The sequence below is a fragment of the Chelonoidis abingdonii genome, chromosome 2 (genome assembly GCF_003597395.2).
Source record: "Chelonoidis abingdonii isolate Lonesome George chromosome 2, CheloAbing_2.0, whole genome shotgun sequence".
Taxonomy (NCBI): domain Eukaryota; kingdom Metazoa; phylum Chordata; order Testudines; family Testudinidae; genus Chelonoidis; species Chelonoidis abingdonii.
Window position 1 is genome coordinate 265,676,870 of NC_133770.1, and position 14,742 is coordinate 265,691,611.

At 45.1% G+C, this 14,742-nt stretch overlaps 1 protein-coding gene across 3 annotated transcripts in view; it reads left to right on the top strand.

Annotated features, from left to right (window-relative positions):
* Positions 1 to 14,742, top strand: part of RIMS2 (regulating synaptic membrane exocytosis 2) — an 848,125-nt gene that overhangs the window by 244,734 nt on the left and 588,649 nt on the right. For 2 of the 3 annotated variants that reach the window (XM_075063174.1, XM_075063172.1), the window contains exon 3: positions 7,008 to 7,019. The exons of the other annotated variant lie outside the window; for it this stretch is intronic. In XM_075063174.1, the coding sequence (XP_074919275.1) occupies positions 7,008 to 7,019 (12 nt within the window). The remainder of the gene's footprint in view (positions 1 to 7,007; positions 7,020 to 14,742) is intronic. 3 annotated transcript variants of the gene reach the window in all.

Consider the following 14,742-nt stretch of genomic DNA (forward strand, 5'->3'; position numbering starts at 1 on the left):
GCCGGTGCGGGTTATACAATCGATTGGCAAGCCTGCCCTGCCGAGACCATCCTCTGTCGGCACCGCCAAGAGGCACTGATAACGATTGCGGCCCCACCGGCGTTCTCAGTCCCATCGCCGATCCCTGTCCCGACGCCACTCACAGTCCCGGCACCACTCTCCATCTCGATATCGGTCGCACTTGCGGCACCGTTCAGCATCCTGTTTGCTGGCCCGGTACTCTCAGCACCGATCCAGCTCCTGGCACTGTTCCCGGCACCGCGCCTCTCTCAGCCACTCCAGATGTCGAGCATCGAGATCCTGGTCGACCTCCCAGCACCGCTTCGGTCGCAGGTCCCGGTCTTGTTCCCAGTACTGGTATGGCGCCTGGTACGCTCTCCGGTGCCGCACAAAGAGAGATCGTTCAGAGATGGAGACCCTTCTCAGGGCTTTTCAGCTCCTCCGTGGCCGTCTCGACACACATCTGTGTCATCTCACACGGACAGTGCTTCCTGTGTACAGGACCGTGACTTAGATGTGCCCAGCCGAGTCTTCCAGGAGACCCAGGCCCAAGAACAAGGACCTCATCAGTGGTCATTCTGGACACCTTGGGCATATCACGAAGCCCAAGGTGCACCTCCAGTGCCATCACGCTCCGTACCATCGGAACACCAAGTGCCAGAGGCGGCTGTCAGCCGCCCCCCTCCTGCGGGTACGGAGGAAGCTCCCATTCAGTCAACAGACTCTCAGATCCCACCTGAGCCTGACGTCACCCAAGAACAGGAGCCCACACAGGACCCTCTTGTCCCTGGCCTTTCCTCTTCCTCCTCTCCAGATGAAGCGGTGGCGGGGACATCCTCCTCGGGCCCTCCTCCAATTGACCTGAGAGCACATCAGGACCTCCTGAGATGCGTGGCCCTGAACATGAATCTTCAGGTGGAGGAGGTCCCAGAGATAGAGGACCCTGTGGTGGATATTTTGTCAGCTGACACCCCCACAAGAGTGGCCTTGCCATTCATTCGTACGATCCAGGCAAATGCCGATACCATCTGGCAGTCTCCAGCCTCTATTCCGCCCACGGCCAGGGGAGTTGAGCGGAAGTACATGGTTCCCTCTAAGGGGTACGAGTACCTGTACGTGCACCCTCCTCCCTGCTCCCTTGTCGTGCAATCAGTCAACGAAAGGAAGCGCCATGGCCAGCAAGCTCCTGCTCCAAAATCAAAGGAGGCTAGGCGCATGGACTTATTGGGCCGCAAAGTATACTCTGCTGGAGGCCTCCAACTCAGGGTGGCAAACCAGCAAGCCCCGCTTAGCCGGTACATCTATAACACCTGGGTGGTGGTTGGAAAATTCACGGAGTTAGTTCCCCAAGACTCCCGCCAAGAGTTTGCTGCCCTTTTGGAGAAAGGGAAGAAGGTGGCGAGAACTTCTCTCCAGGCCTCGCTGGACGCAGCTGACTCCGCAGCCAGGACTCCGGCTTCAGGAATCTCCATGAGGCGAATATCATGGCTTCAGGTGTCAGGCCTTCCACCTGAATTACAACACACCGTACAGGACTTGCCCTTCGATGGCCAAGGCCTATTTTCTGAAAAGACTGATCCTAGGCTGCAAAGCCTAAAGGACAATAGGGTGATCATGCGCTCGTTTGGGATGCATACACCGCTGACTCAGCGCAGATCCTTCTGCCCCCAGCCTCACCGCCCTTACCCCCCGCCTAGGCCACAACAGGACTTCGGCAGAAGGCGTGGCCAAGGCAATCGCGGATGGCAGTCTAGACCCCAAGGGGGTCAGAATCAGGGTCCCTCCAAACCACCCGCGGGACCCAAACCAAACTTTTGAAGGCACGCCCGAGGACAGCATACCAGTTTTTTCCCAGGATCCTTTCCCTCCCTTTTACAACCGCCTCTCCTTTTTCCTCCCTGTGTAGACCCAACTAACTTCGGGTCAACATAGAGAAATCCACTCTGGTTCCCACATAAAGAATAGACTTCATTGGGGCCATTCTGGACTCCAGTCTCGCCAGGGCCTGCTTACCACAGCCTCGATTTCAAGCAATGGCATCAATTATACAAGGCCTACAAAAATTCCCGACAACTTCGGCTCGCACTTGTCTCGGCCTCCTGGGTCACATGGCTGCCTGCACATTCGTGACCAAACACTCCAGACTACGTCTCCGCCCCCTTCAAACTTGGCTCTTCTCGGTATACCATCCGGGCAGAGACAGTATAGACACGATCCTCACGATTCCCCTGAGCATCCTAGGCTCCCTGGAGTGATGGTTGACGTCCTCCCTGGTCTGTGCAGGGATGCCATTCTATCCGCCTCAGCCTTCAGTGACCCTGACAACGGATGCGTCATCTCTTGGCTGGGGTGCCCACCTCGAACATCTCCGCACTCAAGGCCTTTGGTCAGCGCAGGAACTGGCCTTGCACATCAATGTGCAGGAGCTGAGAGCAGTCCGCCTTGCATGCCAGGCATTTCAAGGGCACTTACAAGGCTGTTGTGTCTCAATGTTCACAGACAACACAATGGCCATGTTTTACATAAACAAGCAAGGGGGAGCACGTTCCTCCCCCCTTTGTCAGGAAGCTATTCAGCTCTGGGACTTCTGCATAGCCCACTCGATAGACCTGGCAGTGTCTTTTCTCCTAGGGGTTCAGAACACTCTGGCAGGTCAACTTAGCAGATCCTTCCTGTCTCGCAAGTGGTCTATTCATCCGAATGTTATCCATTCTGTTTTCAGGAAGTGGGGCTTTCCCCGCATAGACCTCTTTGCCTCTTGCGAGAACAGGAAATGCCAGACGTTCTGCTCCTTCCAAGGTCTCTCCCAGGGCTCAATCTCAGATGCATTTCTGATACCATGGACGAGCCATCTGCTTTACGCCTTCCCACCATTCCCGCTGGTTCACAGGGTCCTGCTCAAGCTCCGCAGACAGAGCCCACCTGATCATGATCGCTCCAGCCTGGCCGAGGCAACACTGGTACACCATGTTGCTCGACCTGTCAATAGCAAACCCAATCCCTCTACCTCTTTGCCCGGACCTCATAACCAGGACCATGGCAGACTTCACCACCCAGACCTGCAGTCTCTTCACCTCACAGCATGGTTACTGCATGGTTAAGCCAGTCCAAGTTACGTTGCTCTGCCTCGGTGCAACAAGTGCTCCTGGGTAGTAGGAAACTTTCCACTAGGTTAACATATCTGGCCAAGTGGAAGCGCTTCTCCTGCTGGTGTGACCAACGTAATGTTATTCCCACTGAAGTACCAGTCCCTACCATCTTGGACTACCTCTGGTCTCTCAAACAGCATGGCCTAGCGGTATCTTCATTGAAGGTGCACTTGGCGGCCATCTCTACCTTCCATAAGGACAAGGTACAGTTGCGACTACATCTGGCCTTCCTAAAGTGGTATCGGCCTTTCATATCAACCAGGATATCTTCAATCCGGTCTTCTTCCCGAAGCCACACTCATCACGCCGGGAGCAGCAACTGCACTACCTAGACGTCTGTAGGGCGCTCACATTTTATACTGAGCGAACAAAGCCCTTCCGTAAAACACCCCAATTCTTTGTCACGGTTGCAGATGGAATGAAGGGCCTACCTGTCTCCTCTCAGAGGATTTCATCTTGGGTGACATCGTGCATCCGCACCTGCTATGACTTGGCTCGTATTCTGATGAGCCACCTTACCGCTCATTCTACCAGGGCTCAGGCTTCATCTGCCTCTTTCCTGGCTCATGTACCCATCCAGGAGATATGTCGTGCAGCTACCTGGTCCTCGGTCCACACCTTTGCGTCACATGACACATTGGTTCAACAGTCCAGAGATGACACGGCATTTGGATCAGCAGTTCTACATTCTGCCACATCTCACTCTGACCCCACTGCCTAGGTAAAGCTTGGGAGTCACCTAATTGGAATCGCTATGAGCAAGTACTCAAAGAAGAAAAGACGGTTACTCACCTTTGTAACTGTTGTTCTTCGAGATGTGTTGCTCATATCCATTCCAAACCCGGCCTCCTTCCCCTCTGTCGGAGTAGCCGGCAAGAAGGAACTGAAGGGCCATTGAGTCAGCAGGGGTATATATCCGGTGCCATGGCGGCGCCACTCTAGAGAGCGACTCAGCTGATCCACTGAGTGTTGCTAGGGTCAAAATCTTCTGATGAACGTGCACACGGCGCGCGCGCACCTAATTGGAATGGATATGAACAACACATCTCGAAGAATAACAGTTACAAAGGTGAGTAACTGTCTTTTATAGGGATAACAGAAACATGGTGGAATAATAGTCATGACTGGAGTACAGGTATTGAAGGGTATGTGCTGTTCAGGAAAGATAGAAATAAAGGGAAAGCTGGTGGAGTAGCATTGTATATCAATGATAATGTAGACTGTAAAGAAATAAGAAGGGATGGAATGGATAAGACAGTCTATCTGTGCAAAAATTACATTGGGGAAGAAAGCTACTAGAGCCTCCCCTGAGATAGTGCTTGGGGTGTGCTATAGACCGCCAGGATCCGATTTGGATATGGGTAGAGACCTCTTTAATGTTTTTAATGAAGTAAATACTAATGGGAATTGTGTGATCATGGGAGACTTTAACTTCCCAGATATAGACTGGATAAGTGCTAGTAGTAATAATAGGGCTCAGATTTTCCTAGATGTGATAGCTGATGGATTCCTTCACCAAGTAGTTGCTGAACCAACAAGAGGAGATGCCATTTTAGATTTGGTTTTGGTGAGTAGGGAGGACCTCATAGAAGAAATGGTTGTAGGGGACAACCTTGGTTAGAGTGATCATGAGTTAATTCAGTTCAAATTAAATGAAAGGATAAACAAAAATAGATCTGTAACTAGGGTTTTTTACTTCAAAAGGGCTAACTTTAAAAAAAATTAAGGAAATTAGTTAGGTAAGTGGATTGGACTGAAGAACTTGTGGCTCTAAAGGTGGAGGAGGCCTGGATTTTTTTCAAGTCAAGGTTGCAGAAACTATCAGAAGCCTGCATCCCAAGAAAGGGGAAAAAACTCATAGGCAGGCGTTGTAGACCAAGCTGGATAAGCAAGCATCTCAGAGAGGTGATTAAGAAAAAGCAGAGCCTACAAGGAGTAGAAGATGGGAGGGATCAGCAAGGAAAGCTACCTTATTAAGGTCAGAACATGTAGGGATAAAGTGAGAAAGGTCAAAAGCCGTGTAGAGTTGGACCTTGCAAAGGGAATTAAGACCAATAGTAAAAGGTTCTATAGCCATATAAATAAGAAGGAAACAAAGAAAGAGGTGGGACCGCTAAACACTGAGGGTGGAGTGGAGGTTAAGGATAATTTAGGCATGGCCCAATATCTATACAAATACTTTGCCTCAGTCTTTAATGAGGCTAATAAGGAGCTTAGGGATAACAGTAGGATGAGAAATGGGAATGAGGATATGGAGGTAAATATTACCACATCTGAGGTGGAAGCCAAACTCGAACAACTTAATGGGACTAAATCGGGGGGGCCCAGATAATCTTCATCCAAGAATATTAAAGGAACTGGCACATAAAATTGCAAGCCCATTAGCAAGACTTTTTAACGAATCTGTAAACTCAGGGGTTGTACTGTACGACTGGAGAATTCCTAACATAGTTCCTACTTTTAAGTAAAGAAAAAAAAACGTGATTCGGGTAACTACAGGCCTGTTAGTTTGACATCTGTAGTATGCAAGATCTTGGAAAAAATGTTGAAGGAGAAAGTAGTTAAGGACATTGAGGTCAATGGTAATTGGGACAAAATACAACATGTTTTTTGTGGAGATTAATGGAAGGAGAAGGCATGCATCAGGGCCCCAAAGGTGCCCTGGGCGATTGCTACTTCCCACCACCCAACACAGATGTAATGAGGTTAAGTGATGTCCGCATAAAGAAATTAAAACTACTGATTATTCCTTAAGAAAGGGTTTTAATGACTTATGGCTATAAATGCAATACAGACAGAATAGAAAAAGAAAATTTAAAGACCAGCATTGAATAAGGAAGACAGCCACAAGTACAAGTAGTATTATACATCAGGTACTTATTACTATTTTTAATACTGCAGCATTGATATAACCTGAGATCAAATTATTCCAACACCACCATTTTTAATACTGTAGTGTCAGATCTAATTAGCTCGAGCAACCCAGACTACTTTACTCCATAAACTTATACTGCATGCAACCAGACTATTTTACTTTAAAACCTTACCCTACCAAGAATATGTTACCTTTTAGTCTACCGCTTTTTGCACTGGCCAGATACAGACAGTCCATGTGATTCAGGTTTCCTCAGTTTAGGATGTGTGGGTCAGATGGTCAAGGAGAACCACATCCTAGACCAAGACACACACATACACCCACCTGAGGCTCTACATTTATCTGCCCGCCCTGTTTTGAAGCAGGTCAACCAATCAGGTTAGGCCAGATCTTTAATGTGATTAGAGTTGATGTTTTGGCTGTATAATTCACGCTTATTTATTTTCTTGTGGCCAATTTTTGTTTTAATTTTGTAAGTTATGCACAAGGAGATAACTTATGTCCATATAGCCCATTGTCTCGACTGTGGTTTGTCTAATAGCCAAATGTTCTAAATATGATCAATGTGGGCTAGACAAGCTGTGCCCGGGACTTATCGTTTGCAGGATTAGGAACTATCAAAGTTGGGCCAAATCCTGCATTCTTTAGTCACGTGCACTCCACTGTTTGTTTTAATAAGGCAGGTGGGATTTGACTGTTAAATTGTTTTTATTAAAATAATTTTCTTTGTGCATGTATTTGTACTTGGACTTTCTTTGAAAATTTAATCCATAAACAACTAGAAGAAAACCAGTAAAATAACATCCCTTTCACCATATACTTTTCATAATTAGAAGTAACAAAAAGCAGTATGTGAATCAATTTCCTTGAAATTTGTTTATTTTTACTAACAAATACTAATGCTTGGTTTTGGTATGGAAATAACTATCTTTCCTTCTTTGTCTTTTTCTGTCCTTTCTTGCTTTCGTGGATATGAACTCCAGGAGGACAAAGTGGTTAGAGCCTTTTTCTGTCTAACATTATTTATTTTTATGAGTAGTCTTAATACTAAAGGCTAGATTTTGCCCTCACTTATACAGATACAATTCCCACTGAAAGAAAAAGGAGTTGCTCTTGTTTAAGTGAAAGCAGGAATGGGCCTTATGTGTTTAATAATTATTCATCTTAAAAACCATAAAATTTAAAGTATTGTAGATATTATGCATGAAAGTTCTTTTGTTAAGAAACTTGTGAGCATGCACTTGTTTTTCCTTCTTTAATTTTGCAATATTCTATATGTGCAGTTTAAAAAAGAAAGGAAACTGGATAATTGATGCAATACGGTAACTATTGATTTTTTTTCTTCCAAAAGAATTCGACAACAATTTTACAACTTAAGTGGCACAAATTTGGTAATATCAGCTTTGTTCACAGTGATAGCTCTGGTTGTATTATGAACACCCACATGGTTAAAATTAGTTAGTTTTTTAATTACATTTTATCCTTCTGATTTTGATGGAATGACAGCTCAGTATTTTGAGTTTTTTTTCACAGTAATTCAAAACATTAATCATCAAAAATCATCAAGAAAACATGTCTATCCTAAACTTTTAATTTACTAGATACTATTTAATCCCTATAATATTGTGAAGTTAAGAAATAGTTTTTAACTTCTTTTTGTTCTTTAAACTAAATTATAAGCATAGGTTTGTCATCCACAAGTCCTACTGCACATATTATATTGAGCATAATGTTGAAAGAATGTTAAAAGCTATGCATGCCACTAATATTTTGCTAGTTTGTTTTGTGAATACTAAACCTGAAGTATTCTCTTAAAATACTGTTTTTATTCTAGCTATGTTTAGGAGAGGATGTGTAAGAGAATATGAATATGCCTGGACACAGCTTTAAACATTTATTGAAAGAAATTAAATTTCATTAAAAAATACAAACAACAAAATATCCTGGCTAAACTAAATCTACTTTTCCATGAAAGTGACTATAAACATTCTAAAATCAACTGCAAATATAAAAGCTCTTGTCCTCTAGAGCTTAGCAATTAAATCTCTGTCACTTGCAGACTAAAATGTTTTTTACAATTTACTTATGTCCAAATACATACACACAAAACAAACTCTCCCATTTAAATAAATGGGAGCTTGTTACCACTTTTCACTGGGAGCTGTTTCAGGCCTCACAGGTTATGTCTACACTGCAGTGAAAAATCCCTCACTGTCCCATGTCACCTCACTCAGGAGGATGGGGCTTGGGCTACGGGGAAGTTTAATTGCGGTGTAGATGTTTGGGCTCAGGCTGGAGCCCAGGCTCTGAGAACTTCTCCCCTCACAGATTTTGGGCTCCAGCCTGGACCCAAACATCTACACAGCAATTTTACAGCCAGTCACAGCTGAGAATACCAGATTTAGGACAAACTGCTAATAAGTGAGGCAGATCCACCCAAACAGGAGGTTATTCTTCCATAAGATATACCAAGACAGTAACAAAATTAAGCCTCTGTCTCACCACACTGGTTAACAAGAAGTCCAAACTGTAGTCTCCTTTGGCATCCCAGACCTCGTTTCACCACCCAGACACTAGACTTGATGACTGGCTATTTAATACCAATTTAATCAAACGAAAGTTATTCTAATCCCAAGAGATCAGTCACAAAGGCAAGCCAATATATAACTCAGATCTTACCTAATAATCACACTGTTGCCAATCCTTTAGTATCTAATATCTAAAGGTTTATTTATATGTAACCCTTCTGACAGGTGGAGCCGGCAGCAGCCAGGGTCAGGTTCAATATCTAGGGATTCCTTTTCAACAATACAACACAAAACTGGTGCAAGCCCCCACCCAGTAACCTGGGAAAATTACACGCTACCCAGGTGCCTCTGAGAGCCAATTCTTCCCTACTTGCAAGCACAGAGTCTTAGTGTAGAAAAGAAACTTTTAATTAAAGGAGAAAGGTCACCTGACATTAATTAGGGAAAATGCCACAAGCAGGATTCATAAACATAAAACTGAGGAGAATGCGTGGAGCACAGTCTTCTGCCTCATGTTCTTGAATTCTGCAACTGAAAATTTATTTTCTGTGCACCCCTCTGCTCCCTCACCATACCCCATTCACAGTGGTTGTCTTTGGTCAGTGAGGACCCAGGGTTCAGAAGTGCATCTGCGTGAGTTCACCTCCCACTCAGGGAAGAAATCTCCTAGCTTGCTCTGTCATCTGAGCAGTTTTTCTGGCTGGCCACCCTGCCAGCCCTGTTCCTTGCTACCTGACTGCCCTACCAGCCACTGTTCCTCACTGCCTCCCACTAGCTGTTCCCGCCAGATGACTGCTTGCCAGTCACCTTCTGCTGCCACCTGCCTCTCTGTTGTGACCTCTGTAGGTCAGTCCTTTAGTGATTGTCAGCTCATAGTGATTTTTAGCTCTCATCAGGCTGGGCAGAAACATTGTCCCACCACAAGTGATTTCTGCACTTAAAATAACAAAAGACTCCTAATGAAATCTATTTAGCTCTATGTTTGAACAGTGGAGAGGAACAGGTTAAACCAGACTGAGGACTCTCTCCCTAAGAGTCCCCACCCCTCTCTGCTTTCACTGGCATCTGGCATTCAAGTCCTTGGCTTAACTAAAAGCCGCAGAGAATCCTGTGGCACCTTATAGACTAACAGAAGTATTGGAGCATGAGCTTTCGTGGGTGAATACCCACTTCGTCAGACGCAGGTAGTGGAAATTTCCAGGGGCAGGTATATATATGCTAGCAAGCAAGCTAGAGATAACGAGGTTAGTTCAATCAGGGAGGATGAGGCCCTGTTCTAGCAGTAGAGGTGTGAAAACCAAGGGAGGAGAAACTGTTTCTGTAATTGGCAAGCCATTCACAGTCTTTGTTTAGTCCTGAGCTGATGGTGTCAAATTTGCAGATGAACTGAAGCTCAGCAGTTTCTCTTTGAAGTCTGGTCCTCCTAAGTACATTTATATCACATATTATGCAGCATGTTCTTCCAAATCCCTCCTGGCACAATCATGGAAGAGACTACATTGAGAACTGCTGAAAACTGTCATCACTGAAGTCTTATCTTTGCCAGAATCCTCAGAGATGTTCCAATAAGCTTCTTTCATAGACTGGACTCCCCAGACTAGGAAGGAAACACATTTGAATTATTGGAACATAGTCAATATTCATAACTTTAGATACGATGATACATGCATACAAACAGGATAATCATATTTGATAGATTGTAACTTTTCCATTGACACCTTACATGATATACTTTATACAAGATTTGTTGCAATTTACTAACACTGGCAATATTAATGATATAATGGCTCATGTTTCAATCATACAGCATCACACAACCCAAGCCCCGTGAGCCCGTCAGCTGATTCAGGCCAGCCACAGGTTTTTAATTGCTGTGACAGACTGTATTTTAGTGTGGTTTAGAAATACATTTCTTCAAACATAGTCCATGTGGCACATGATCATTTATTATTATTATTTAGGTGTGCTAGGTATGTAACAGTTCAATAAAATAAACTCTCCCCCACCCCAAAGAGCTTAGAATCTAAGAGTGGTCTTGAAAGTAATATCATTGTGGTCAACACAACTACTTGTATCTATAAAGGTATTTTTTGTCTATATGTTTAGAATATCAAGCTCTAAATTTAGTAAGATAGTAAGCCCTCAGTTAAACAATGCAGTGAAGAGGATACACAAATACCTGGATTTATGATGTATGTATCATACTGGTTACATTTTGGGGGTGGGGGAAGGAGGAGTGTGTGAATCTTAGGAGCTGTTAGTATTTAGATTACCTTTTAATGGTTAATGATTGCATCTCAGATTGCTTTAGGTCAGGGGTTGGCACACTACAGCATGTGTGCCAAAGGTGGCACGTGAGCCAATTTTTGATGGCATGCGGGGTGGGCAGAGCGGCGCAGCCTGCTGCCGCTCTGGGGTTCCCGCTGCTGGCCCCTTGCCAGCCAGGGTCCCACTCAGCACCCGCTGCTGGCCTGGGGGAAGGAACCGCTGAAAGCCGCCTGCCTGTGGTGCTTGGGGCGGCAAAAAACATAGAGCTGCCCCTGAGTGTGAGTGTGCGAGAAGAGTAAAAGAAGCTCTCCTTCTGTGTGCATCTGTGAAAGGAACAGCAGAAATCCTGGTTTTGCACCCTATAGTATCAAGAGAGCTTCTGTATTCCTCAGCACTTTGCACTCAGACATTCACAGAATGGACATCCTGTACAATGTTTGGCTTTTATATGATATAAAATATGGATTATGCGTGTTTTACCAACATGGAAAAGTCATAATAGTTTGTTGTCCCTCATTTTCCAGTACTAACACAAATGTGGCATAACAATTTTATGTCCAGTATCTTAAGGGTCATGTTCTATTTTTGGTAACTGTAATACATTCTTAAATATAGCTATAGATACTGGGGGTGGCTAATGGTTGAACACTGACCATATGGCTGAGCAATGTGGATCAGGAAACTCCTCTCATAGTTTAATCTGCAGCAGTCAGATCTATGCAGAGATGAGAAGCAGAGAAACAGTCTACCACGCATTGTGCCATAGGGATCCTGTCAGCGAGGACAGGATTTCAAGAGAAGGGCTGGGGCACTGCTCAGCATGCAATGTGTGTAGAAGTTAACTGCCAGTCAATGTATGCTGTTGATTGGAGCATATGCAGCAGTTTAGATGGGAGTTGCACATAGCCTCTGACTGTCAGAATGTGGTTCCCATTCTGTTATTGAACATGTATGGTAGGAATTTAATTAGATGCACCTAGTAAGGCACTCAGATACATTAAAGAGGATTCCTGCTTTGCTGTTCATGTGGAGGGAAGAGGCTTTCTGTGCATGCCTATTTCCTTTTCTTACAGCACTCCTCCTGCTTTAAACCATTGTTTCCACATATTGTACTTCATGTGCACATTTCTGCTGCTGCTGCTGATGGTATAGTGAGAACAAGTCAAAAAGCAAAAACAAATCCCAGCCATGCCTCAGTCTTGCATAATGGGATATAGCAAAATATGTTTGCCAAATGGAGGACCAAATCTGTAAGGAAAGAAATGATCTATTCTTTGAGTGATGGCCCAATATGGATTCCAACATAGGTGCGTATGCACAGGAGCTGGAAGGTTTTAGTAGCTGTGTCTGTTGACTCATATGTGAGCCATGTGTTCCCTCATGTTTGCTGCTCAGGTTATAAAAGGTTGTGTGGGTCAGTGCCTCTCCAGTTCCTTCTTACCACTGCATGGCTTGAGTTGGAACTCCTGTTCCTTCACACTGTTAGCTTAGCTAAGTGAGTGACTTTGTCTGTTCTTCCTTTCTTAGATATAGTTATAGTATTTTCTTGTTTTGTAGCCTGTTTTTAGAGTTGTAGTTAGTTAGGTTCTTCTTCAAGTAGTGTCCCTATGGGTGCACCACTGTAGGTACAATAGTGCCCCTGCACCTGGGATTGGGGATCTTTGGTAGAAGTGCCTGTTGGGCTGCACATGTGCTCCTCTCTGCCTCTTGATGTGAGCTTTGGCTATATAGCGCTATGTGGTCCAATCATCCTCAGTTCCTTCTCAACCACCCTTGGTCGGGGATGGAATCCCTAGCAGAGGCGTTCATACATCTGTAGTGATATTACTGCTTCTGTTGCAAGTTCTTAGTATGTACATGTTTCCTTTATTTTTTCTTCCCTTTACCCCTTCTCTCTCAATTTTTTTTCTTTTGCTGTTTTCTCCCTGTTACTCTTTAGATTAGCATAGGTTTCCTTCTCTATGCTCTTTCCTACTGAGAAGTTCTCTCTACTTGGGGTTATGCCTGGATCTGCCAGGATTAAAAAAGGTGACTCTCCTGTTATGAGGCCATCAGTGTGAGTGACGGCTACTCAGGGTGCATCCACTGTTTGGGTGAGGGGCACATGTCTCAGAAATGCACCCACTGCCTCAAATTGAAGGTATGGTCCAGGAAGGACCATGAATAGAAAATAAAACTTTTACTGCTGGAGAGTTCATTGCAACCAGCCTCAGAATCTGGCCCCAATACCTTTCCTCCACCATCAGCACTGTCATCTGCTGACCCCCACTACAAAAAGAAAATTTACGCTCTCTTGCTACCTCAAAGAAAGCCATCCCCTGTGAGTTCGGTAGCCTTGACATCTTCTGGGATGAGACCTAGTTCCTTTGACTGTCTGGGTATCTCTGGTATTGTTGAGAGGTTCAAGGACTCTAAGAGGGCAAGACGGCAAATGGGACACAGTCATTTGGGACCAATAAGGACAAATCAAAGACCTCAAAATTGGTACCAACTGCATCATTGACACACATGACCGATGCATCCTCCAACACCAATGCAGTCCGTGGTGCAATCTACTGGTCATTCGACAGAATGAACTCTAACTTTGGCACTGTCAACATCCAAAACATCTGCACCATTACCTAGACCTTGCCTGGCACTCCCCCCGCAAACACACAACCACCAGTACCTATGATGCTTATGCCAGTACTGCAAGAGTTCCACTTCTCAATAGACTTGATTGTTTCTGACAACCCAGAGTCTCCTCTTCTCTGTACTGAGCTCCCAATGGTTCATGTCTCTCTTCCCTGGAACTGCAACTTATACCACGCCACTCTCCTTCACTGTCCAGGACCACACTGATGTTCCCCAGTGAGGAGGAAGAAGAGGAGTACTCAATTGCGCCTCTCACCCTCCACATCATATCAAGAGGCTTCACACAGAGAATCATACTCGCACCGTTGATATCGAGAGACCAGAAGTGAACCAGGTCTTTGGTACGGGAGCCCATGGATGCTTATTCCCCCATATTCGGCCTACTGGGACTCTTGGGCCACACTTTACCAAACCGCCACCAATCACATACAGAAACATATACTCTCCATCCTCATTGGTATTTTGGCCTCCTGAACCAGAGCCAGAATTGTTAGAAGAGCAGGAGGAAGACATGGAGGAAGAGGTTACACTGCCAGCCAACATATTCTCATCCTCCTCTGAAAAGCCATATCCCACTATTTCCAACATCAGCTGATGATTTTAAACAATTTGAAGAACTGTTCCAAAGGATTGTTGACTCTCTCCAGATCCCAATGCGGGAAGGTAGAGAGCAACATCACAAGTTGCTTGGCATATTGCAGACCTCCTATCATAAGCATACTTCCCAATTCTGAACCTTAGAGTCCAAAAAGTGGGTGCCTGCATGAAACCTCCAAGCTTAATTACCAGCTTAGATCTGATATGCTGCCCTAGATAGGAATCAAGTGCTGTCGCACTCTGGTCTCCCCCAAAACCTTCCCCTGGGAAACCCCCAAGACTCAGATGCCCTGAGTCCTCACAACAAGGGAATAACCATCCGCTCCTGTCCTTGCGTACTTCCTCCCAGATTTTTCCCCGACCTGGGTATACTAAGGAGATTTCCCGCTTCAATCTCCTTGAAAGCAAAACAGAGAGACAATTTACACATTCCCCCCTCTTCTTCCCCCTCCCAGTCTTTCCCGAGAGAAACATAATCCTGGCACAGAAGATATCCTATCACCTGCCATAACTATAGAAAAGAAAGTATCAGAGGGGTAGCCGTGTTAGTCTGGATCTGTAAAAGCAGCAGAGAATCCTGTGGCACCTATAAGATCTAACAGACGTTTTGGAGCGTGAGCTTTCGTGGTGAATACCTCACTTCGTCAGACGCAGAGCTCTGCACGAAGTGGGTATTCACCCACAAAGCTCA